This window comes from Vulpes lagopus, chromosome 8 (assembly GCF_018345385.1).
Source record: "Vulpes lagopus strain Blue_001 chromosome 8, ASM1834538v1, whole genome shotgun sequence".
In the NCBI taxonomy this organism is placed as follows: Eukaryota; Metazoa; Chordata; class Mammalia; order Carnivora; family Canidae; genus Vulpes; species Vulpes lagopus.
Window position 1 is genome coordinate 122,999,532 of NC_054831.1, and position 23,844 is coordinate 123,023,375.

The 23,844-nt window shown below is 47.2% G+C and overlaps 2 protein-coding genes across 4 annotated transcripts in view; both read left to right on the plus strand.

Annotated features, from left to right (window-relative positions):
- LOC121497810 (translation initiation factor IF-2-like) overlaps nucleotides 1–545 on the plus strand; it is a 36,058-nt gene extending 35,513 nt beyond the window's left edge. The window contains exon 3 of the mRNA XM_041767515.1: nucleotides 286–545. Within this exon, the coding sequence (XP_041623449.1) occupies nucleotides 286–545 (260 nt within the window). The remainder of the gene's footprint in view (nucleotides 1–285) is intronic.
- Nucleotides 457–15,284, plus strand: TRIM63 (tripartite motif containing 63). Of its 3 annotated transcripts, none has more exons than XM_041766883.1 (9): nucleotides 457–751; nucleotides 1,628–1,800; nucleotides 4,640–4,808; nucleotides 5,547–5,642; nucleotides 6,852–7,085; nucleotides 7,832–7,854; nucleotides 8,188–8,312; nucleotides 10,432–10,506; nucleotides 15,262–15,284. In XM_041766883.1, the coding sequence occupies exons 1-9, from the start codon at nucleotides 593–595 to the stop codon at nucleotides 15,267–15,269; spliced, it is 1,062 nt and encodes a 353-aa protein (XP_041622817.1). In that variant the 5' UTR covers nucleotides 457–592; the 3' UTR covers nucleotides 15,270–15,284. The 3 variants fall into 3 exon arrangements, with proteins under 3 accessions (XP_041622817.1, XP_041622816.1, XP_041622814.1); XM_041766882.1 differs by lacking the exon at nucleotides 15,262–15,284 and adding an exon at nucleotides 11,919–12,512; XM_041766880.1 differs by lacking the exon at nucleotides 15,262–15,284 and having other exon boundaries at nucleotides 10,432–10,889.
- Nucleotides 15,285–23,844: the final 8,560 nt, after the last annotated feature.

Genomic DNA, 23,844 nt, shown 5'->3' on the forward strand with positions numbered 1-23,844 from the left:
TTTCAAAGTTTCCAGCAATATGCTGTGCTCAGAGATGGGCTCAGAGAGAGGGGCTGCCCTGACCCCTTTTCTTGGGAGCCACTCAGTACTCTAGAGGAAGGGATTTAGGACAGTGAGGGATCACTGGGTATGAACCCTGCAAATCCCAGTGGCCCACTCCTTGGGTCCACTTCCTGGCTTACCAGCCTGGTATAGGAGACTAGGTTCTGGAGGAAACTCTGGTACCCTCTCCTCCCCCCACGCTGCCCACGAACAGGCTGTTCTTGTTTACGACCCTCCTCCCAGGAGAACAGCGATTGCTCATCCCTACATGTGATTTGAGAGGGCCGGTCTTTCAGGCCTGGAGGAAACTCAAGCCCCAGCCAGCCACTTGGCATCGGAATGTTCAGCTGGTCCCCTTCTGGGGCTCATGTGACCGGGACCCAGCTATAAATATCAGAGGGGCCTCAGACCAAGACAGAATTCGGGCACCAGGAGAACAAGGCAAGGAGGCTCTGTGTGGGTATTTTGTGACGAAGGCAACACCCCAGGTCTACGTAAAGTGAGGCAGGTAAAGGAGGCACCCAGGTGAACCACCACGCGTCCTGACAATATGGATTATAAATCAAGCCTAATCCAGGATGGGAACCCCATGGAGAACCTGGAGAAGCAGCTCATCTGTCCTATCTGCCTGGAGATGTTTACCAAGCCGGTGGTCATCTTGCCTTGTCAGCACAACCTCTGCCGGAAGTGTGCCAATGACATTTTCCAGGTCAGTGCTGGGCATGGCCTTGTCCTGGGCTCCAGGTGGCTGCTCAGTATTCCTGTGGTGAAAGCCATTGTCTCTTAGTCCAGGACTTCTAAACTGCTGGCTTTCTCCCGAGCAGAGCAAAGCCCCTGCAGAGGCTTCTGGGCTGAAGGGGGCTCGGAGGTGACCCTGGCCGCCCCATTCCTTCTCCATGACGTGTGCTTCCCGTCTCCACCCTGCCTGCAGCTCCCCCACTGCTGCCCAGAGCCCACAGTTGACTCTCCAAACAGGAGTCAAATGCCTCAAGTGATAAGTGGGAGAGGCGGGTGGAGAGGAGAGAGAAACCAGACCCCTGGGGCTGGAGCCAGCTCCCTGGTGGCAGGGGGCCCAGAGCTTTAGGAGGAGGAGGGTGGCCAGGAGGCACTGGGCAGTAGAGGCATCTTCCCCTTTGAGGCTGAGACCGGTTCCCTATAATGTGGGGCAGGAGGGGATCCATCTCCTCAACAAAGGAATAGGAGAAGTGCCCTGGCTGGGAGGCAGGACTCAAGGTTCCAGAAGCACTTTGTACTAATGTTCTCTCACAATTTTATCTTTGAATTAGCAGCCCTACGAGCAGGCTCTAACGATAATGTCCATTGCGTGAATGAGTAAACAGAGGCTTGGAGGGAGAAAGTGGCTTGCCCAAGGTCATTCAGAGGATAACTGTGACTTGAACCTAGGTCTGCTGCCTCCCAAACTTGCTGACCGCTTAGTTGCTTTTTCAGGTGCTCCCCGTGTACGTGGGCTGGCTCTCATCTCAGGATGGGGAGTTCCACGTCAAATGGTTTGACGAGAATGGTTGGGGTGAGCAAGAAAGACAGAGACTGTCCCAGGCCTCATCTCTGCCCTTGCCACCCGCAGGCCGCAAACCCCTTCTGGACCAGCCGGGTTGGCTCCGTGTCCATGTCTGGAGGCCGTTTCCGCTGCCCCTCCTGCCGCCACGAGGTGATCATGGATCGTCACGGAGTGTACGGCCTGCAACGGAATCTGCTGGTGGAGAACATCATTGATATCTACAAGCAGGAGTGCTCCAGGTCAGTCCTCCCGGCTCCTGGGAGCCATCCTTCCTCCCCACCTGGTCTGTGCCCAGCTCTCCCAGGCTCCTCCCCATTGCCCAGGATCAGTGCCCTGGCTGGAGAGCTACACTAGCCAGTCCAGAGAGCCATCTCCCTCTTCTTCAGGCACAACAGAGGTTTATTTCTATCCCCCGACACTGGCTCTTGAGGTCGGTCCCTCAGTGAATGAGAAGAGCCCAGACATTAGGCTGCTCTCCTAGGACAGGCTGAGACAGGAACCAGGGGAGGGACAAACTGTGACATGGAGAGGGAGACACTGGGGCCAGCAAAGTGGCCGGGCAAGCAGAGAAAAGTGCCCAGAGGGAACACAGCCGGTCTCTCTATAGTGGAGGCAATGGCTGTCATCGTGGGTACCGGGGACGCTTCCTCCTGCTGCCCCACAACAATCCTGGGAACTGGGCATGACTTTCATCCTCCCCATTTCTTGGATGAGGAAGCTGAGGCTCGAAGAGGTGAAGTCAATTGCCCAAATGTTCCCAGCTGGGAAGAGAAATAGCTGAGGACAGCCCTGCCGATCTGGCCCCAAGTCTCCCTGTTTGTAAAACAGCAGCTCTGTCTTGGGCAGAATTTGTGGGAGTGGAGTTTGTGCAGTGTGTGTGTCCAGCTGGAGAGAGATATGGCCACCAGGGAGCTCTTTACAAATTTGACACCTGACAAGACTCCCAGGCCACTGCCCTCAGGCCCTTGGGTCCCAAACCATCATCCAGTGTTGCCCGCCTGGCAGTGTCCTGCCCCAGGATAAGTGACAGACCAATCTTAGTGTGAAAAAGCCCTGACCAGGGGAACCGTCGGCTAGTCTGACTGTTACTAATGTACTGTGGGAACTTGGATGAATCTTTGGGCCTTCATTTTATCCATCTGCAGAGGAGGATGGTAAGGTTTGTTAGTGTGACTATCAAATAGGGTTTTGATGGGAAATGTTAAAAGTATCAGATATGTATGGACACCTCCTGTGTCTAGGCACCTCGTCTTAAGCATTTTCCATGTGTGACCTTTATTTAATTCTCACAGTAATCCATACGACTTTCTTACCCTCATTTTCCAATGAGGAAATGGAGGCTCCTAGAAGGTCAGAGGTGTGCCCGAGGCTGCTCAGCAAGCCGTGATGCTGAGAGGGAGCCTAACTGACTCTATGGTCAATATTCCTAACTGCTATTGCCTCTATGTTCCTGGAGTAAAACTCCATAAAAGTGCAGATATATTGCTGACCATTCTCCAATAAGAAAATTAATATTGCACCCAAATATTAGCCCCTCACCTCGAGTATCGACCTCTGAAGAGCAGATTTATGCTTGAACCCTTCGGGGGCCTTTCTACACAGTCAAATGGCCGTGAGAGATGCCCTTTATTGAGGGTCTGCTCTGTGCTAGGCTCTATACATTCATTGCTGATAGTTGCCCTGATCCCAGTAGCTCTGGGGTAAAACCAAGGCTCCGAGAGGTGAAATCACTTGCCCAAGGTCACAAAATGAGTGAGCAGCAGAACAGTCTGGATTTAAACCCAGATGCTGATGCCTGGGCTTCAGGAGAATGGGCATCTGGCATGGCAGTGGGCACAGGCACCAGACCCTCAGGATCTTAGCGCATCTCTGCAGCTACTGCCATTCCAGAGCTCCCTCCCGGGGGGTAGAGACAGGTGGCAAAGGAAGACTCCTGCCAGCATGGGGAGGGGGGGCCCTGCAATAAAAGATGAAAAAAAGATAAGTCTGAAAGGGACTTATTTAAAAACCTGGGGAGATAATAATGTCTGGGGTGTGGCCAGTTGTGCAAGGCTATTCAGAGGTGAGGCATTGACATGGATGAGGGACAGTCACCATTTGACATTTGTGAGATGCTTGCTGTTTTAGGGGCTGGGAAAGCAGAGGTGATGTAGACATGGTGTTGGCTCTTAATGATATGTCTAGATGAGGGGGTAGGACTTAGACACAAAAAACTGAGCCTCAGATAGGAAGCAACTGATGCCCTGCGAGAAGCATAGATAACATGCCAGAGGCCCCTAAGTAGAGAACCAGACCGAGGGAGAAAAGCATTCTAAGAATGTGTGTTTGGGAAGGAAAAAACTCTGAATGCTGGAAAGACTTTCTGGACTTTAAGTCAAGGCTTGAGCTGAACTGTTACTCATCCTTGGGCTGCCTGTGTTCTGGTTGTGTGACTTGGGGCGCACACATTTCTTCCCTCTCTGTGCCTGGGGACACCCTCATGGCGTGCTTACTGGTATAGTCTCTCCACCTGTATTGAATAACCACCTCCTCCATGACACACACTGTACACTGCAAATTCAGAGGTGCCGGGAGCAGGCAAGTTTCCCTGCTTTGATGCGGTTACAGTCTGATGGATTAAATATAGAATTAAGTGAGGCCATGAGTATAAATTGCTTTGCTCAAAGTCAGCCTGCAGTAACCAGGAGTTACAGGGACTATAATTAGAGCAAATGCACTCTTGCCTCCCCTGCCCTGACTTGATGGGTGACCTTGGACAAGTCAGTTCACCTTTCTGGGGTTCAGTTTCTTCTTCTCAAAAATATCTCCAGTTCTGGGATTCTACAACCTTTCCCATGTTCTGCACTAGTGGGGCCTAAGGCCAACTCCATCACTGGAGTTTGAGTCCAAGGATATGAGGATAGCCTTGGTGTCACTGGCTTTCCTGGTTCTGGATATCCAGAAAATGAAAAGGACTGTGTACAGCCAGTCACAGAGAGCTCAGGCCATAGATCTGAGGTTGCCACCCAGAGCTGGGGTGGGGGGAGACAGGGACTCGGGACCCCCCCACACACTGTGTGACTTGTGATTCTTCTGCAGTCGGCCCCTGCAGAAGGGCAGCCACCCCATGTGCAAGGAGCATGAAGACGAGAAAATCAACATCTATTGCCTCACGTGTGAGATGCCCACGTGTTCCATGTGCAAGGTGTTTGGGGCTCACAAGGCCTGTGAGGTGGCCCCCCTGCAGAGCGTCTTTCAGGGACAAAAGGTACTGGCTTATACCACTTCTACCCCCAGCCTGGGCTTGTGGGGCATGGCCAGATGATTCAGGATGTAGATTTGATCCCTGTAGATCTGCTGAGCCGGCCTTTCAGGAATAGTCCCTCTGGAGGGACTTCCCAGGCCACAGGGACAGCAGCCCTTGCCTTCCTGGGGGAGGTGGCTGAGCTCATGGGTTATACTTAGAGCCACTTGAGAGCACCTGGGTGTGGCCACAGGCGAGAGACCAGACCCCTGGGCCAGGCCACCAGGGTCCTCTCAGGCCATGACTTCTATATCCCAGTGTGCTTGGGGCCCCAGATACCTCTTCCTGTGCTGGTTACCTCTCCTGCAGCAGAAAAAGTAGCTCAGAGCCCTCTCCCTGGCCCTGAGGCCTGTGGAAGTCCATAATCCTGCCCATGCAGTAAGCTATGGCCCCTCTTTCTGGACACTTCTTCCCTGCCTCCCACTCTTCTCTTGACCTATCTCTTCTAGAACTCTCTGACTCTATTTCTTTTCTGTATCTCTTCGTTCCTAAAAACAAACCCCTCCTCTGACAGTACATTGCTGTTTGTATTTTGGTCATTTCCCCTTTCTGGGCCTCATTTGTAAAATAAGGGATATAGTATCTCTAGAGATGTAGGCTTTTTCTAGCAGAGAGGGGAGTGAGGGTGCCATTCCTGAGAAGACAGGCCCTGGGACTATTTCATCTCTCTTCTCCTGATCCCTCACCCCCTCTCCCATCTAGACGGAGCTGAGTAACTGTATCTCCATGCTGGTGGCAGGGAATGACCGGATGCAGACCATCATCACTCAGCTGGAGGACTCCTGTCGAGTGACCAAGGTGAGAGGGAGAAGAGTTCTGTCTAGGGGTCCAAGGCCTCTCAGTGAAGCCTGGTTCTCTGGGGTGAAGGCTCCGCTGTGAGCTGTGGCTAATGGTTGGGGCCTGGAGGCTGGGGTGTTCAAGCAGGGGTGGTGGAGTGGAAACCAACTAATCTATTCATCCACTCACTCACCAAATGCTTCTGGAACACAGCTGTGTGTCGGGCCCTGCCAAAGACGCTGGGGCTGGAGTGGTGAACAAGGCAGACCAATCCCTGACTTTGGGAAGCATGCCAGCAATAATTCTCAGTATTTATTCAGCACAAGTAGTTTTCAGACCACTGTCTTCAGTGTGTTGTAGACTAAAGCTTCTCAAACTTTAAAATGCGTTCAGATCCCCCCTGAGATCCTGTGAAAATTCAAATTCTTATTCAATAGATCTGGAGGGAGGTATGAGGTTCTGCATTTCTTTCTAATGAACTCCCAGGCTTTGCCCAACCTCCTGGTCCACGGACCACACCATGAGTAGCAAGACTACATAGGGGCAGAAGGAAACTTTTCTATCTCTGAAAAAGAATCCATGATTTTTCATTTCTACTTGAGGTGGGGCCTGGAGATGAGGTGGGGGGGAAAGGGTCATCAGACTCCTGATGAACGAAGAGCTGTGTGAAGGATGGCTTTGAAGGAAGGAGGGGACTACCCATGAGATGCTCCCAGGCTGATAGAGGATACTAGAGCCTCCAGTCTGGTGAGATATATTATTATACCTATTTTGTAGGTATAGCATCTGTGTTGGAGAGAAGGGAGCCTCAGTGAGGAGGCCACTAGAGGAGTCACTGCTTCTCCTTTCTTACTAGAACCAACTAGAGCCTCCTGAATCCAGTCTTGATCCTAAAATAGGGGCCAGGGGTGTATGTGTGGGGGGTGACTTGGGAGGCCACAGAAGGCCCAGACTGTATCATTCCATCTGATCCTGGAGTCTCTATTTTTGAGGAAAGGGCTAGCTTTCTCCATGGCACTAGCCTCCAAATGTTACTGGTGTGCTAAGTAGCTACGAGACCTCAGCAAATCGTTCTTTTTGCCAAGACTTCATTTTGTCTTCTGTGAAATGGGGGTGTAGCAAGATCTCTTCCAGCTTCAGACTTGTTATTCCTAGCACATCCATCCCAGGAAAAATGTGCCAGGGAGAGGAAGACTCCCTAGGGTGTGACTCTGAGATTTCTGTCCTCAGGAGAATAGTCACCACGTGAAGGAAGAGCTGAGTCAGAAGTTTGACGTACTATATGCTATCCTGGACGAGAAGAAGAGTGAGCTGCTGCAGCGGATCACGCGGGAGCAGGAGGATAAGCTCAGCTTCATTGAGGGCCTCATCCAGCAGTACCGGGAGCAGCTGGACAAGTCCACTAAGCTGGTGGAGACGGCCATCCAGTCCCTGGACGAGCCTGGTGGGGCCATCTTCCTTTTGGTGAGCAACTAGCAGGGTGTGGACAGTCACTTGGCCTTACCAGCTCTGACTAAGATGCATGTCAGACACCCATGTGCCCCCCAAGCCAAACCATTTAAAGCGCTCAGTGTCAACGTCCTCAATGGCCTCAAATGGCCACGCAACGATTCCTACCTTCTTTACTCTTCACTGATTTTGTGAGGATCAAATAAGAGAGTGTTTGCAGAATGGCACTGTAAGCTACAAAATACAGTGCCTCCATAGAGACTATTCATTGAGCATATACTATAGGTCAACCACAGAGGTAGAGACACAGAGATGAATGAGACAGCCCTGCCCTAGAAAAGCTTGTTGGGGGTGACAGAAATGGATCAACTATAAGATTTCACAGTTCAATAAAAATTTCCTAAGCACATACTATGGACCAGGTTTTGTGCTAGACATTGGGTATTAAAAGGGGATGAGGATATGATTCTCATCTTGAAGATTTGGGGGTTTAAGTGTGTTTAGAATGATACCCCTAAAATCCAACCTTCCTGCTATGAGAGTGGAAGGGTCCTAGAATGATAACCAAAACCTGTGCAGACCATGAGCAGAAGGAAAAGACCCAAGTGCTGTTCAACTTAGGGCAGGGAGCAGGTCATGGCTAGGCTAGGGAATGGCAACAGGTGCCCATTTTGTGGCACCATCACTGGTTTTGCTGATTTCTCGGGGCCACTTCTTCTGCAGTCCTAACCCTTTGTTCTCTCTCTCTCTTTCCCCCACAGAGCGCCAAGCAACTCATCAAAAGGTCAGTGTCTCTCCAGGGCTATTATCCAAGGCTCTAGCTCCCACCAGGGCCTCTGACCTTGGTCCAGCTGGCCTCCCCCTTGGCATTAGGTCCTCTGGGAGGGTCTCAGCCAAGGCTAGCTCTCCTGGCCTTGCATCCCCTATCTTCGTGGCCCATCCATTCTGTTTGCACCTGAAGAGGAAATAACCCTGCCTCCAGGGCAGCCTCTAGGTGCAAGGCCTGGGTGTGAGACAAGTATGTGCACTCATGAGAATTGGAGTTAAGACACTCCCTTCTTTCACTGAGGCCCAGAAATCTCATCCTACTCCCCCTTTCTTTCTTCCTCCCCCACAGCATTGTGGAAGCCTCCAAGGGTTGCCAGTTGGGGAAGACAGAACAGGGCTTTGAAAACATGGACTACTTTACTTTGGACTTGGAGCACATAGCAGACACCCTGAGGGCCATCGACTTTGGGACAGGTAAAGGAGATGGTGGTACATCTGTTTCCCTGCTCAACCCATGGAAACCTGCTTCCCTTCCACTGAGCCCCATGCAGAGGCAGATACACTACAAATGGTCAAACTCATACATCTAATTTCTGGATGCACCCAGAGCCAAGCACAGTACCTGATACATAATTATTGCTCAATAATTTGTGTATGGATCCCCTACAAGGAAGCCTGGGGCAATAGAAAGAGCATGGCAACTGGGGTTAGGTAGATCAAGTTCCAATATTGGTTCTACCTCTTGTTATCTGTGTGACCCTTGGTGAGCCCCTCTACCTACCTGCACTGCATTTTTCCTTTGTTTGTTTTTCAATTTTTTAAAAGTAATCTCTATGCCCAACATGGGACTCGAATTTACAACCCTGAGACCGAGATTTGTGTTCTCCTCTGCCTGAGCCAGCCGTGTGCCCCGTGAGCAGCATTTTCTAACTTTAAAAATTAAGTTAAACATGGGCCTACTAATAATGACCACATCATGGTGCTCTTGCAACAAGACACTGATACAGAGAAGTTTGTCAGATACTCAACAAATACTAGTTCTTGCCTAAGGCTGGCCTTCGCCTACCATCGCTGATCCTCGGGCACCTTAATTTACCTGCATTACGCCCTCATTTCGGTTTGTAATTACTCAATCATAGAGTACTGATAATACTTGTAAGTAACAGTATAACCATAACAGTAATAAGGGGAAATGAGGAAACCAGAAGAAGAGCAAAGATTTAATAATTTGCTCAAGGTTACACAGTTGCAAGGGAGATACTTAGCAACAGAGAAAGAGAAAGCAGAGCCAAGTTTGCTAAATGTTGTATTGATTTGAGAGCTGATGCTCCGATGACCAGCTGAGAAAGACAGAGCTGGCACCTATTGTGTTGGCTCTCCCACAGGCTTTTAGAATCTGGTGTTGGATCTATGCTCAGAACCCCACAACAGCCCATTGGTTAAATTATGTCATTTAACCTTATGAGGCAGTTTCTATCGCCGTCTTCATTTGGTAGTTAAGGAAATGAAGCCAAGAGAGGGTCAGTGATTTGCTGGAGGCTACACAGCTAGTAAGTAGCCCACGTGGACTCACCAAGGGCCATCTGGCTCCCAAGCCCCTGGAGAGGATTCTATGAGACAATGCACATAAGACATTCAGCGTACCCATCCACCCTTCCACCCATCTCACCCCACCCCCACACAAGACACTTGGCACAATATTTGGAACATAGTAAGTGCTCAGCAGATGCTGCTAAGAGTAGTTAATTGTGATAATAACTAAACAACAACGAAAACCCCTGGATTATGCACAGATCCCAGCGATGTAATCAGAAATTGGGCTGACATTTTGGAGGCATGCACTCTTTCAGACCTTTCCCGACATACTCTTGAAAATGCTCTGGCTCTCTGGTGACCCCCTCAGGGCCCCAAAGCATTATGGAAGTGGCTTGGGAAAGAAGGGTGGAGAATAGACGTGTTCTCTGTTAGTGGAGCTTGCAGGTCATGTCCCAGGATGGGGAGGTGAGGACACAGGTCACTGTCTATCTGGGGCTCAGCTTCAGAGTACTATCAAGCAGATGGCCTCAGAAGTGTCCCTCACCCCACAGCCACCCCTTCGTAGGCTGTGGAATGAGGAAGACTGGACAAGGAGTGCTAGGTAAGCAGATTTCAAAGGCTGAGCAAATTCCTTCATGATGAGGACTCTGACCCCTGAGAACCAAGGAATCCATTCTCTCCAGGTCATGTGTATCTAAGTGGGAGATGTATAGAAGCACCAGGTGTGCTTCCCCAAAGCCCACTCTGGTCCCTGGCAGGTCAAGTGATAGGAGCTGCTATTGGTACTAGAACAAAGGGGTGTCTTAGACTCCCCTCCCCAAGAAGAGTGTGGGAAGGAAGGAGGAAGCCCCTGGGAGAATGAATGTGCAGCTTAGGTTTGAGAAGCTCATTACCTCCATTACCTCCGGGGGCCACCAATGTCACTGCATGGCCATGTGGTCCCAACTGGGTGTGGGAAGGGGTTTGGATAAGTGCTGTCTCCAGCCTGGTGCCCCTTTGAGCAGCTCCTCTGAAGAACTGGCCCCATCCTAATACCGTAGTGCTTTGTCACACACAGATGAGGAAGAGGAAGAGTTCATTGAAGAAGAAGAAGATCAGGAAGAGGAAGAGTCCACAGAGAGAAAGGAAGAAGGTAAGAAATTTATCTACCTCCATTCATTCATCCATTCATCCATTCATTCAGTCAGTCAGTCATTCAACAATATGAAGTCCTGTGTGCAAAGTGCTGTGCTGGACTCTTGGGATGATGCCAATATGTGGTGAGGTCCCAATATGTGTTTTATACCGTTTGAGGATATAGCACTGTTTCCCTTTATCCTTAGAGAAAAAAAAAAACAAACTATTCATAATAAAAAGCTCCCATTTTATATCTAAATGACCTTCCTGAGTGGAGAGCAATACAGTATAAGAGACATAAAAGATAAGGTACCATGAGCCAGGCTCGGCCCACCGAGAACTTTTGGCCAGCACAATGTTTAAATTTTTTAAAATTAATTGCCAATATTTAAAAAATTAGGACTTGGCGGGACGGGGTGGGGAGGCAGGTGTTTTGTTTTTTTAAGAGAGAAAGAAGGAGAAAGAGAGAGAGGAGACAGAGAAAGAGAGAATCCCAAGTAGGCTCCACACTCAGGCTCACAACCCCCAGATCATGACCTGAGTCAAAGTCAGAGTTGGAGGCTTCACTAACTGAGCCACCCAGGGGCACCCGTTTTTTGTGTTTAATTTTTTTTAAAAGGAGATTTCAACTGAGAATCTGGATTTCTACCTTCTTCTGAAAATTTGGAAAGAACTAACAATGCTGTGGTTTCCCTCCTCCCTAATCCCAGAGAGCTGGTGCTGGGCAGGGGCTTCCCCCTTTGCTCAGCGCACCCGGTCAGCCTGCCTGTTTTACTCAGTCCTGTCCTCTGCAGGCCCCTGTAGGCATCTGATCACCCACCTGCCCTTGGGCAAGTCATTTAGAAAGCTCTCTGGGTCGCAGAGTGTGGTTAAGTGCCTAGGTTCTGAATCACAGCTTTACCACAGACGAATGGTAACAGATGAACATTTCATCTCATTTACTGGCACATAGAAAGAACAGGTTTGCTAATATCATTTTTCAAGCCAAGTTACTATTGGAACTAAATTTCAATCCAATTGAAAAATACAGAGTACTCTTTTGGACTTTTGTGTTGGATGTGCAATGCATGGGGTTTTGATGACTAAATTCTTTTTTTTTTTTTTTTTAGATTTTATTTATTTTTATTTGTTTATGAGAGAAAGAGAGAGAGAGAGGCAGAGACACAGGCAGAGAGAGAAGCAGGCTCCATGCAGGAAGCCCAATATGGGACTCGATGCCTGGACCCAGGGATCATGCCCTGAGCCAAAGACAGACACTCAACTGCTGAGCCACCCAGACATCCCTTGATGACTAAATTCTTGTTTTGGTTTAAAAAGGAAGAGCCTAGGCAGGAATTGGAGTCTGATAATTTTGTCACTGTGGCTTGGTAAGTCCTGGATCCTCCTGTGTCCTGTCTCACCTTGTGTTTCTTTGTCTTTTTCTTTCAGGGCACCAGTAAGGAACTGGATGAGGGAGAGACCTTCTAGATGCGGAGAGACTGGGGAGGGTGGGGATGGGCCCAGCTGCCTTGGTGACAGGCCCAGGGTGGGAGGGGTCGGGGCCCCTGGAGGGGCAATGGGAAGGTGTGTCTTCTCTCTGCCCAGAGAGCAGGGACTAGCAGTAGGACCCCCACTGCTGTGTCCAGCGGCCACTGATCCAGAATTGGAAACGTGCTTGAAACAACCACACAGGACACTTTTCTACGTTGGTGCAAAATGGAATATTTTGTACATTTTTTAAATGTGATTTTTGTATATACTTGTATATGTATGCCAATTGGTGCTTTTTGTAAAGGAACTTTTGTATGATAATGCTTGGTCATGGTGTGACCAGCTATTGTTAGAAAGAGGGGAGAGAAGCCAGGCTGACAAAGCTGCCCTCTTCCTTTCCTGGGAGGGAGGGCTGGGTAGCACACAGGCCTATGAAGGGATACTGTACTGTACAGATGTCAATGCCTGTCCCTGACATAGGGGATGGCAACTGAGTTTGTGTTACATGTTGTTTCAATAAATGCACAGCGCTCTCTTTCTGTTATTACCAAAGAGCTGGGGTTTCTGCCTTTCTTTTTTTTTCTTTTTTTTTTTTAGTTTTTAAGTTTTTTATTTAATTTTATTTTTAAAATTTCTTAAATTCAATTTGCCGACATATAGTATAACACCCAGTGCTCATCTCATCATGTGCCCTTCTTAATGCCTGTCACCCAGTTACCCACCCCATCCTCTCCCCACCTCTCCTTCTGCAACCTTTTGTTCGTTTCCCAGAGTTAGGAGTCTTGTGGTTTGTCTTCCTCTCTAATAGTGAAAGGGACCATAAGGGAAGGGGGAACACCGAGTGGGGAAAAATTAGAGAGGAAAAGCTGAGGTTTCATTCAACTTGTTGTTCTGGAGAGAAGAGCTCAGAGGAGATGGACAGAAGGCCTGATGGCAATTTGAGCAGGAGACAGACAGTAGAGGCACCTGGGTGGCTCAGTCAGTTGAGTGTCTGCCTTTGGCCCAGGTTGTGATCCCGGGGTCCTGGGATCAAGTCCTGCATTGGGCTCCCTGCTGGGGTTGGGGGGTGGCGTCTCCTTCTCTCTCTCCCTTTGCCCCTCCCTCTGCTCATGCTTGCTCTGTCTCTCAAATAAATAAAATCTTAGGGGAAAAAAGGGAGGGTGGAGCAGAAAGTAATGGCTAGGCTCATTTTCCATCCCATCAAAGAATAAATTCTTTAAACTAGCATTTCCCAATGAGAGCTCCATGGAAAACAGGCCCTGAGAGGGTCCTCAAGAAACAGGTTCAATGCCTCGTTCTCTGATTCTCCAGAACACAGAGACTGAAGCAAAGCTTCCATGCTGTAACCTAGGTGCGATCCTAGGGCAGCCAGAGTTAAGGGAAGTGGCAGCAAGGCAGGAAAAGAGGGAAACAAATATGATGTGTGGCATTACTGAGCTGGCCACAGCTTTACCAAGAGACCTCCTGCTGCTTGCTCAGTCATGGGAGATGTTTCTAGAAGGCCATAAAGAACACAACACGACTCAAAGCAGTTCATCAGAGGGAAGAATTTCGTCTGTCTCAGGATCGAAGTCAGCTCTCCAGAGTGTGTTTAATTCCCTTGCACTTCCAGGGTGTACCACTTGACATATAGTCGGGCAGCTGCAGGGGGTGGGGGGAGGCTAGATGGCTACACCTGACTCTACAGGCAGTGGAATGAGCAGAACCCCCGTGGCCCACTTAGGTGGACTGGACATATGGCTGCTGGAGCTGCTGCTACTTCCCATGGTGGCATGGGAGCGGTGGGCAACAGTGGCTCTGCGGTAGCCCAGACTTCTATTTTTTTATTTTATTTTTTTATTTATTTATGATAGTCACAGAGAGAGAGAGAGAGGCAGAGACACAGGCAGAGGGAGAAGCAGGCTCCATGCACCGGGAGCCTGACGTGGGATTCGATCCCGGGTCTCCAGGATCGCGCCCTGGGCCAAAGGCAGGCGCCAACCGCTGCGCCACCCAGGGATCCCCCAGACTTAATCCAGGGAAGGCCAAGCCAGCCACCAGTGCTAGGGGATGGTTGAGCAATGACCAACGTGAAGTAGCATCCATGGTCTCCACAAACAAGGAGACAAGGGGCTAGGAGAGAGGTGAGGCTGAGCGCATCCAAGGAGACATATTATTGGGCCTAAGACACTGCAAACTTATAAATTTGAGTCTCGTTTAAATAACAGGTGTAGATCTCCAACAGCTCTACTTAAGGGGAAGGCTCCTCATCTGGGGCCAGAGCAGTCTTGATTCTGGAAAGGTGGATCCATGGGGAGAAGCCGTGAAGTTTTTGCGCTGTTGGAGTGGTCAAGAGAACATGATAGGGCCCGGTCCAGACAGGTTCGAGTAGCTTTTAGTCTGCAAATGGTCTGAAGGTATACCCAATTCCTGGAAGTAAGTTTTGGATGTATGTTACCAGAGAAAAAGGGGTCAGGTTTTGGATTGTACTGGCTTTCATGGTCAATGGCTGACACAGTTTGCCTTAGGGACATAACATACTGTGTAATTAGAATAACAAGAAAAGAAGCCCAATGAAGGGTCCTTGATAGTTGACAAAAATCTTCTTCCAGTCCAATAGTCTGACCAATCATTAAAGGAGAGGGAGAGATCTCTTAAAGTACCAATTTGAGTATTTATATCAGTTAGTAACCCTGTCACATTTTTGTGAAAATTTGGAGTATATACATAACACTCTGCTTTTTACTAAAGTATAGGTTCCTCCTTGAGCTGCAGTGAAGATATTTGGTTTTGGGGGGGTGACTCCAAATCTGTGGAGTGATACAAGTTGGATGTGGCTTAAGGTGGCTGTTGACTGCTTGGTTAAAGCGTCCATTTGCAATTTTACATGGATAGATATAGTCCCAATTGTTTCTGGGACAAATACGGCTAAGGAATAAAACCATCAAGAATATGGCTAAGGGATAAAACCTCTTTGTGTTTTGTTTTTATTTTTTTTTAAGATTTTATCTATTTATTCATGAGAGACACACAGAGAGAGGCAGAGACGTATGCGGGGGGAGGAGAAGCTGGGTCCATGCAGGGAGCCCATTGTGGGACTCAGTTCCAGGACTTCGGGATCATGCCCTGAGCCAAAGGCAGAGGCTCAACCCTTGAGCCACCCAGGCGTCCCTTGTTTTGTTTTTAAAGACTTTATTTATTTATCTTAGAGAGAGAGAGAGAGAGAGATAGCAAGAGAGAGCCACGAGCAGGAGGGGAGAGGGAGAAGCAGACAACTTGCTGAGCAAGGAGCCTGACGTGGGGCTACATCTCTGGATTTCAGGATCATGACCTGAGCGGAAAGCAGAAGCTTAACCGACTGAGCCACCCAGGTGCCCCAAGAAGCCCTCTTTGTTTGAAGTCTAGCCTTAACATCCTGATTGTAAAGAACCGCTGGCAAGTGGGAGAAGACTTATCCGGGAATTCGGGCATCCCCAAGTGCATCATCCAATCCAATCGTAAGGAAAATGAGACCATCTATTTTCTCCAAAAGTCCGTAGTTAACCCAATGGAGTGGGGGTAGGCTCAGGCTTTTAAGGATCCATTTTGTCATCCCAGCTACACAAATTTGGTCAAGGTGCTAGTTGAGTTGTACAATTGTTGGGGAATCCATTCCATTTTCCAGCTGTTCAAATAATCATATGTCCATGGGGTCCTGTTGTTGTCCCTACAGGATAACAAGAACAAAGATCGTTTATACATGAGCTACTATGGCAATTTCTCTAATGTTTGCCTCAAGTTGATCAGCTTAGGCAAACAACAAACCCTGAAAGACGATCAGAATCGAATTTAACGTCCGCAGAGGTGTGTTATTGAATCATTATTTTTCTCTCTGTGATCACCCTAATTTCTGGAGATAGGCAAATCAAGTATAATGCATTCGAAAAACAAGTTCAATATTAACAAACTTGACTTAATCATTTAATAAGCTCAGCAAGAATAGTGATTAATCAGAGATCTTTCAAAATTTGCTTTGCTGGAACTTTTTATGAGGAATCTCAACTGAACTTTTGGTAGTGTCTCTAGGCCAGAAGCCAAGACCAAATACTTGCCATCAGACATGCTTGTAATACCTGTGGATTGGGCAAATTTCGCTTCTCAAGGTCCCCCAAATATCTTGAGGTTCCTGTACCTGCCAAGAAGTGACATTCTTTACTTACCTGGTAAAGATGCTGGGAACTCAAAGCAGGTATCAGGCCAACATTTTCAAGGGGATTTATTGGTTTCATGTTCATAAAGTCAACTTTAGTTTCTTAAAGCTGTCTGGTTGCATCTGAGTCTATGCAGATCTCTTTCAAATATGACATTCTAGTCAACACCTTCATAAAATAACCAATGTTCCCATTGGTGTCCTGTTACAAGGAGAACAAATTTTTATTGAATTTATGCAAATAACTATGATTGCCACGAATGAAAGAATACTCACTGAGACTTTTTGTATTTCAGAAGGTTTGGATAGAGAAAATTTAAATGCTTCATGGTACTTGAGTGGCTCAGTCATTTGAGCTTCTGACTTTTTTTTTTTTAAGATTTTATTTATTTATTCATGAGCGACACAGAGAGAAGCAAAGACATAGGCAGAGGGAGAAGCAGGCTCCCCACAGTGAGCCCAATGCAGGACTCAATCCCAGGACCCCAGGATCACACCCTGAGCCAAACACTCAACCACTGAGCCACCCAGGCATCTGGAGCTTCTGACTCTTGATTTCAGCTGAGATCATGATGTTGGGCATCTGAGATTGATCCCCGCATCAGGTCTACTTAAGATTCTCTCCCTTTTCCCCTCCTGCCCCTTGCACACGCATGCACTTTCTCTCTCTAAAAAACAAAAGAAAAACATTTAATATCTTAGGAGAATAAAATAAAATAAAATAAAGCATATTAGGAGAAAGTTTCCTTAATCTGAAAGAGCAAACATTGGAGAGCCAGCAATGTTTTAAACAAGATTACAGAAACTATAATCATTTTCCTCAGTTCATTTAGTTCTATGGTACTAATTTTTGTTCAGTTCGAATGCAGCTTTTTAGTTAGTTCTGGAAATTCTTACCCATTTCAGTTTTATGATCTTAAATATACCAAATACTTGTATTTGTCAAAAGCTCTTTTTATGAATCTCCTTGAAGACGAAACACATTTCACAAAAAGCATCAGAACAATAACTATGGACATTTTTAATGATCTGATATGAGAGTTCATTATGAGGCAATTGACAAGGAAATCAGTTATTTCTGTGACACATCAAATCTCAGGGAAGTTTGTTAAAAACTTTAGGAAGTTTCAAAGCACATGCCTAAATAGGATTTCAGATCATCAAAGACCTGCTAAAGACAAACATAGAAACTGGTTTTTCTGGGCAAACAAAGAAAAGAAAAAAACAACTTTGTTTACATTTTCTTATCAAAAGCAGACCAACAATCCAAGAAAACTTAATCTTTTTAACAGAGAGAAAGCAGAATTTCAGTCTTATACCAGTATACTTTAAAAATCCACTCATTTCAGGGGCACCTGGGTAGCTCAGTGGTTGAGCATCTGCCTTCGGCTCAGGGCGTGTTCCTGGGGTCTTGGGATCAAGCCCTGCAGGGAGCCTGCTTCTCCCTCTACCTATGTCTCTGCCTTTCTCTGTGTGTCTCTCATGAATAAATAAATAAAATCTTCAAAAAAAAAATTCACTCATTTCAATCTTTGTTGGTCCTGACCACACATAATATTCCTTTCCAAAGATTTCCCTTCATAAACCTTCCACAACTTTATTTCCATTCAGATTTTGTCCTAAGCCGTTTCTCTCCAACCAGTTTCACTTAAGTACAAAATTACTTTTTTTTCTCCCTTCAACAAAAGGAAATTTTGTATTTCCGTTCCTTATATCTTTCTTACACATCTCTTACTCTCCTATCTTCAGAGTTGCTTCCCTTTTTTTCATCAATCTAAATTACATTTAGCAGAATTTTGCACCTCAGTCTCCAGTGAAAACTAAGCAGTAACCAATTGTGAATTATTACACCAGAATTCTTTAGATGGCAAATTTATGAATCAAGCACAAAGTGTGTTCTTCAACACACAAATATCCTTAGTTCCTCTGCAGTAAGAAGTCAAAATCACGAACCTACGTTCAGGATTTATTTCTCTAGCTCTCCATTCTATTTGGAGAAGACCAAGATGTCCAATGAATTCAATCCAATTTATTATCCAAGAGAAACTTTGAAGTTTCAGGTTACCAAAGACTATCTTAACAACTGCCCATGAAAACTTCAGGACAGAAAAGTTCACCATAATTTTAAGTCCTCATTTTGCTGACAAACTGCAACAGAGATAAAATGATCTTCAGCAAACCTTGGTAGAAGTTTCAATGAATTTAAATACTGAATTATGTTCCTCTTAGGTTCACTTAAAAGCCAATCAATCTGTTTCCCATTGTCAATTTTTACCTGGGGCCCTGGTGGGGAAATTTGAAGTGGTCGGTGTAAATCCAAGGGGGTGCTCTTCACTCCTTGATAGCAAGGGTAGAAGGAGGAGCCAGTGGCATGGGAGTCACCGTGCACTGTGTAGGGACCAGTTATGTAGGCTGCACCCAAAGTGGTGCCAAAACAGGGAGAGGAGAGGGAGGCAGAAGAGGTGAAGTGCTGCAGAGGACAGAAAAAGAGGGTTCCTGGTTCTTAAAGTTCATCAGCTCAGACAGATGAGCAAACGCCTTATTTTTCCACCAGTAAGAGGGAAAAGGCAGTCCATATCAGGCCAGAGAAGACAGGGGGTGTCCCTGAAACAAAAGGAGTTTTGGCAGCTGCTTGGGAATATTCCTTAAAGTCTCCATCCGGAGGTAGACTAACCACAGTTGGCTCTGATTATCATAGCCATTAACCTAGGAAATGAACGAGGGAGAAGCCCCCACATGCAAGAGTCTATTGGGAGGAGGAACAATCAGAGAGTCAGCATCCAGTAGGTCAGGAGGTGGCTGGTTAGCAGTCAAACACATTCTATAAGAGGCTCCTTAGGTCGAGGTCCTGATTTAGGGCTATGAAACCAAGCGAGACATGTATGGGACTTCCCACCATATGGAGTTCAGCAGAGGAAGTCAAGCTGGAAAATAGTATAAGAAAGAGGCCTGTGAGAGAGCCATATCTCTTGATCTAGGAGTTTGTCAAATTTGCTCCAGCTTTTAAGAACACAGCCCAAGGGCAAGTCCAAAGGAAGAGAGAGGTCCCATTTGTGGTATGCCGATTCCCAAAGGCGTGCCCTTGCCAAAGGGAATACAGATTCCACTCCTGGTCACCATTTCCCTCAGGAGTTCTGCTGAGCTGAGCAAGGACCAGATCTCTATGAGGCAACTGACCCTTCTGGTGGTGTCCTATCTCAGAAAGAGGTAGCAGCAAATGGCATAACACTTCCTGTGGCGGTGTCTCCTGGCAGCAGGTAGAGCCAGATGCCCTTTGGCCAGACCAGGTGGGAAAAAGGATGCAGAGGACTGACCACTCAGATCCGTGGGAACATGTTTGCCTGCAGATCAAGATGGCAAGCTGGGGCCACGCGAAAAGAGGAAGAAGGGTGGAGGGTGAAAGAAGCCAGGTGGCTGAAAGTCAGCCAGCCTCAGGAAAGGGTCTCAACCGAATCCCTAACATGAGGGGATTCTCTGGGAGGCGCAGCCAATTGTGCTGGACTTTGGGAGCAGACCTTGGGAGGGAGTAAGAAAGCAGACGAAGCGGGTCCTTCTCCCTCACGGGCCTGACAGGCTGACCTGCTCATCCAGTCCTCAGACCTTTAGACCATGCCAGGGAGCCGTGGTCATGGCCACAGCCTTCAGTCATCTGGGAGGTACTAGGGGTAGACTGAAGTGGGGCTGAAAAGAAAAAGGAGAGGGAGAGAAGGGTCACTTCCAAGGGCAGAAGGGGATTTCTCTCACCTTTTGGGGTAAGGGTAGTCCAGCTGGTTCCCCCTTTTGGCTTTGGTTCCTTACCACACAGGAACCTCGGCAAGGAATTTTCAGTTCCCCAAGGAATGCTAGAGTTGGTCCGCTGAGGGAAAGTCCTGAGAAATTCCCGGAGAATCTGGAAAGAGTCCTGGACCAGCAAAGTCTCCCCGCGCAGATGTGTGTCAGGGTGGGGAGGGCACAAAATCTCCCCGCGAGGGCCACCGAATGTGGTGGCTACATGGGGTGTCTCTCCCCATCAGATAAGGGCCCCTCAAATGTGGGCAACTGATCCAGTGAAGCCTGTGGCGCTGGCAGTGATAAGAATTCACTTGAGGCCCAACAAAGGAGATAGAAGTTTCCTGAATATACTGGCAAGGGAGAAGAGGGCAGAACAGCAGAGGAGGGATTGTCCGAAGGAGGCAGTGGGTGGCAGCTGTTTTTAAAGGGGGAAGATGAGGCCGTAGAGCAGCATATGGAAATTCCCCTTGTTTGGTAACTGTGCCTAGCTGGAAGTAACCCATTGATTAGTTTGGAGCAATGGATATTTTGAGGTGTGGCCTGATGGGCCTGTCTGTGTTCAGCCAGGTGGGGGCTGAAGCCCCTTCTACAACATTCCATTGCTCAAGCCTGTTTGCCTAAAAGCGGCCTCTACACAAATTGTGTAATATGTTACACACAAGTACACAAAACAAGCTGTAGAGTTTAACAGACTACTGCATAATGAGATTCTGTGCTGCTAGTCAAGATTCTGTGTGTGCAAGTCAAGAAAAAGACACTGCCAAGCCCCTAGAAGCCCTCATGTGGCCCCTTCCTTGGAGGTAGCCACTATCCTGACTTTTTTTTGATAACCATACCCTTGCTTTTCTTTATAGTCCTAAAATATCTTCCTATAGAAGACTGAAGGAATTTGCAGCCGGAAAGAGGGAGGTTTTCATCATTTTGAAATCATAAGAATCAAGCAATTTAGTGCCTGCCTTTAGCCCAGGGTGTGATCCTGGAGTCCTTGGATCGAGTCCCACATCAGTCTCCCTGCGTGGAGCCTGCTTCTCCCTCTGCCTATGTCTCTGCCTCTCTCTCTCTCTCTTTGTGTCTCTCATGAATAAATAAATAAAATATTTTTAAAAATCACAAGAATGAGTATTACAACCTGTCCACATTCTGCTTCCAGATTTCTTCTCCAGGTTACTGATAACATGAGAAACAGATATCAATTCACTATCTTGTCACTTATCAGAGAGAGGGAAGGCAGTTAAAGCTAGTAGTCAAAGTTTAAATTCCAGGGAGGTATCTCTTGACCGCAAGTAGGAAGATCTCTACCTTGCCACACAAGAGACTCTACTTGTCCTCGCAAACCAGAACACTTAAGGCTAATATGAAGGGTTCTTGATCAAAAACTTCCTTTAAGACCATGCTGTCAGAGAGGAAAACTTCAAAGGGGTTAGTCCAATGGATCTTCAATATGGTTCCATAGCCTGCTACATTAGAACCACCAGAAAAGGTTTATTTTTCCCCAAACCTTTAATTCGGGAAAATTGCAAACATATGGAAAGGTAGAGGGAATGGTGTAATGTACCCCCATCGGTCAGTTTCAACAGTTAATGACACATTTGTTTCTTTATCATTACCCACTCCCAGCACTGGGATTATTTGGTGACAAATCCCAGATATCATATCATTTTATCCTCCAATACTTCAGATAAAGGTATTTTTATTTTTAAAAAAAAATATTTATTTATTTTAGAGAGAGACTGAGAGCTGGAGTGGGGAGGGGGCAGAGAGGAGAGGGAGAGAGAGAATCTTAAGCAGGCCATGCTGAGTGTGGAGTCTGACATGAAGCCAGATCCCACAATCCTGAGATCCAGCCAAAATCCAGAGCTGGAGGGGATCCCTGGGTGGCACAGCGGTTTACCGCTTGCCTTTGGCCCAGGGCGCGATCCTGGAGACCCGGGATCGAGTCCCACGTCAGGCTCCCGGTGCATGGAGCCTGCTTCTCCCTCTGCCTATGTCTCTGCCTCTCTCTCATTCTCTCTCTCTCTCTCTCTCTCTCTCTCACTGTGTGCCTATCATAAATTTAAAAAAAAAATTAAAAAAAAATCCAGAGCTGGATGTTTAACCAACTAAACCACCCAGGTGTCCCTAGATAAAGGTATTTTTAAAAATCAAAGCCACTATAGGGGTGCTGGGTGGTTCAGATGGTTAAGCGTCTGACTCTTGGTTTCCCCTTGGGTCATGATCTTGGGGTTGTGAGATCAGGCCCAGAGTTGGGCTCTGTGCTCAGCGAGGAGTCTGCTTGAGATTTTCTCTCTCTCCCTCTGCTCCTCCCCCTGCTCACGTGCTCTCTCTCTCTCTCAAATAAGTAAATAAATATATCTTTTAAAAAAATCATGGGGTGCCTGGGTGACTCAGTCACTTAAGTATCTGCCTTCAGCCTAGGTCATGATTACAGGGTCCTGGGATCAAGTCCTGCCTGCATCAGGCTTCCTGTTCAGTGGGGTGCCTGTTTCTCCCTCTCCTGCTCTGCCTGCTTGTGCGCTCTTTCTCTCTCAAATAAATGAATAAAATCTTAAAAATAAATAAAAAATAAAAAGTAAAAGTAAAAATAAAAATAATCAAACCCACTATACCATAAAAAATGAACAATAATTTCATAACAGCATGAAACGTTGAGGTTTCTTTTTTAATTTATTTATTCATTCATGAGAGACACACACACACACAGAGGCAGAGACATAGGCAGAGGGAGAAGCAGGCTCCATGCAGGGAGCCTGACATGGGACTCGATCCTGGGACTCCAGGATCACGCCCTGGGCCGAAGGCAGGCGCTAAACCGCTGAGCCACCCAGGGATCCCAAAAGTTTAAGTTTTAAGCATTATAGTTCTGGGGATCCCTGGGTGGCTCAGCGGTTTGGCGCCTGCCTTCGGCCCAGGGCACAATCCGGGAGTCCAGGGATTGGGTGCCACGTCGGGCTCCCTGCGTGGAGCCTACTTCTCCCTCTGCCTGTGTCCCTGCCTCTCTCTCTCTATGTCTATCATGAGTAGATAAATCTTTAAAAAACAAAACAAAACATTATAGTTCCCAGACCTCTCCCCAGACCTACGGAATCAGACCTGTGGAATGTGGAAATCTGTATCTTTATCTGTATCTTCTAACTGTAGGCTCTCCGCCCAGCACTGAGGCCAACTAGGGGCCCCAACTCATGACCCTGAGATCAAGACTGGAGCTGAAATCAAGAGGCAGACACTTAGCCAAGTGAACCAGCAGCCAGGTGCCCCTGGGATTTATATTTTTAAAATAAAGTTCCTCAAGTTGAGGTCTGAGGACCTCCACAGAGGACCTCCTGGCAATCTGTAGTCAGGTATAATATAAGCAGACTGAGCACTTTTTTTACTATATCAAAGTCTTGACTGGTCAAGCTCCTATAAGTCAAGTCCATCTTCTTAATTTAAAGGAAATCTGGCATAAAAGTTTTTAATAAAATGAATATATGCACCTGAATCCAATTTTTTAAAAGATTTTATTTATTTATTCATGAGAGACACAGAGAGAGAGAGACAGACAGACAGACAGACAGACACAGGCAGAGGGAGAAGCAGGCTCCATGCAAGGAGCCCCGACATGGGTCTGGATCCCAAGTCTCCAGGATCACACCCTGGGCTGAAGGCGGCGCTACCCCTGGGCTGCCCCTGAATCCAATTTGTAAATCTACATTTCTAGAGAACTTATCAATGTGCTCTGCATCAAAGGGAACAAAAGGGATACAAAAAATATATATATATGCTTTTTAAAGCATTAACATTTTGCTATCAAATACAAGATTCTGATTGAGTTGGTTTGATGCAGGGTTTTGGAACCTGCATTTAAAAAAAATATTTTATTTATTTATTCACGAGAGGCACAGAGAGAGAGGCAGAGACTAGGCAGAGGGAGAAGCAGGCTCCCACAGGAAGCCCGATGATGGACTT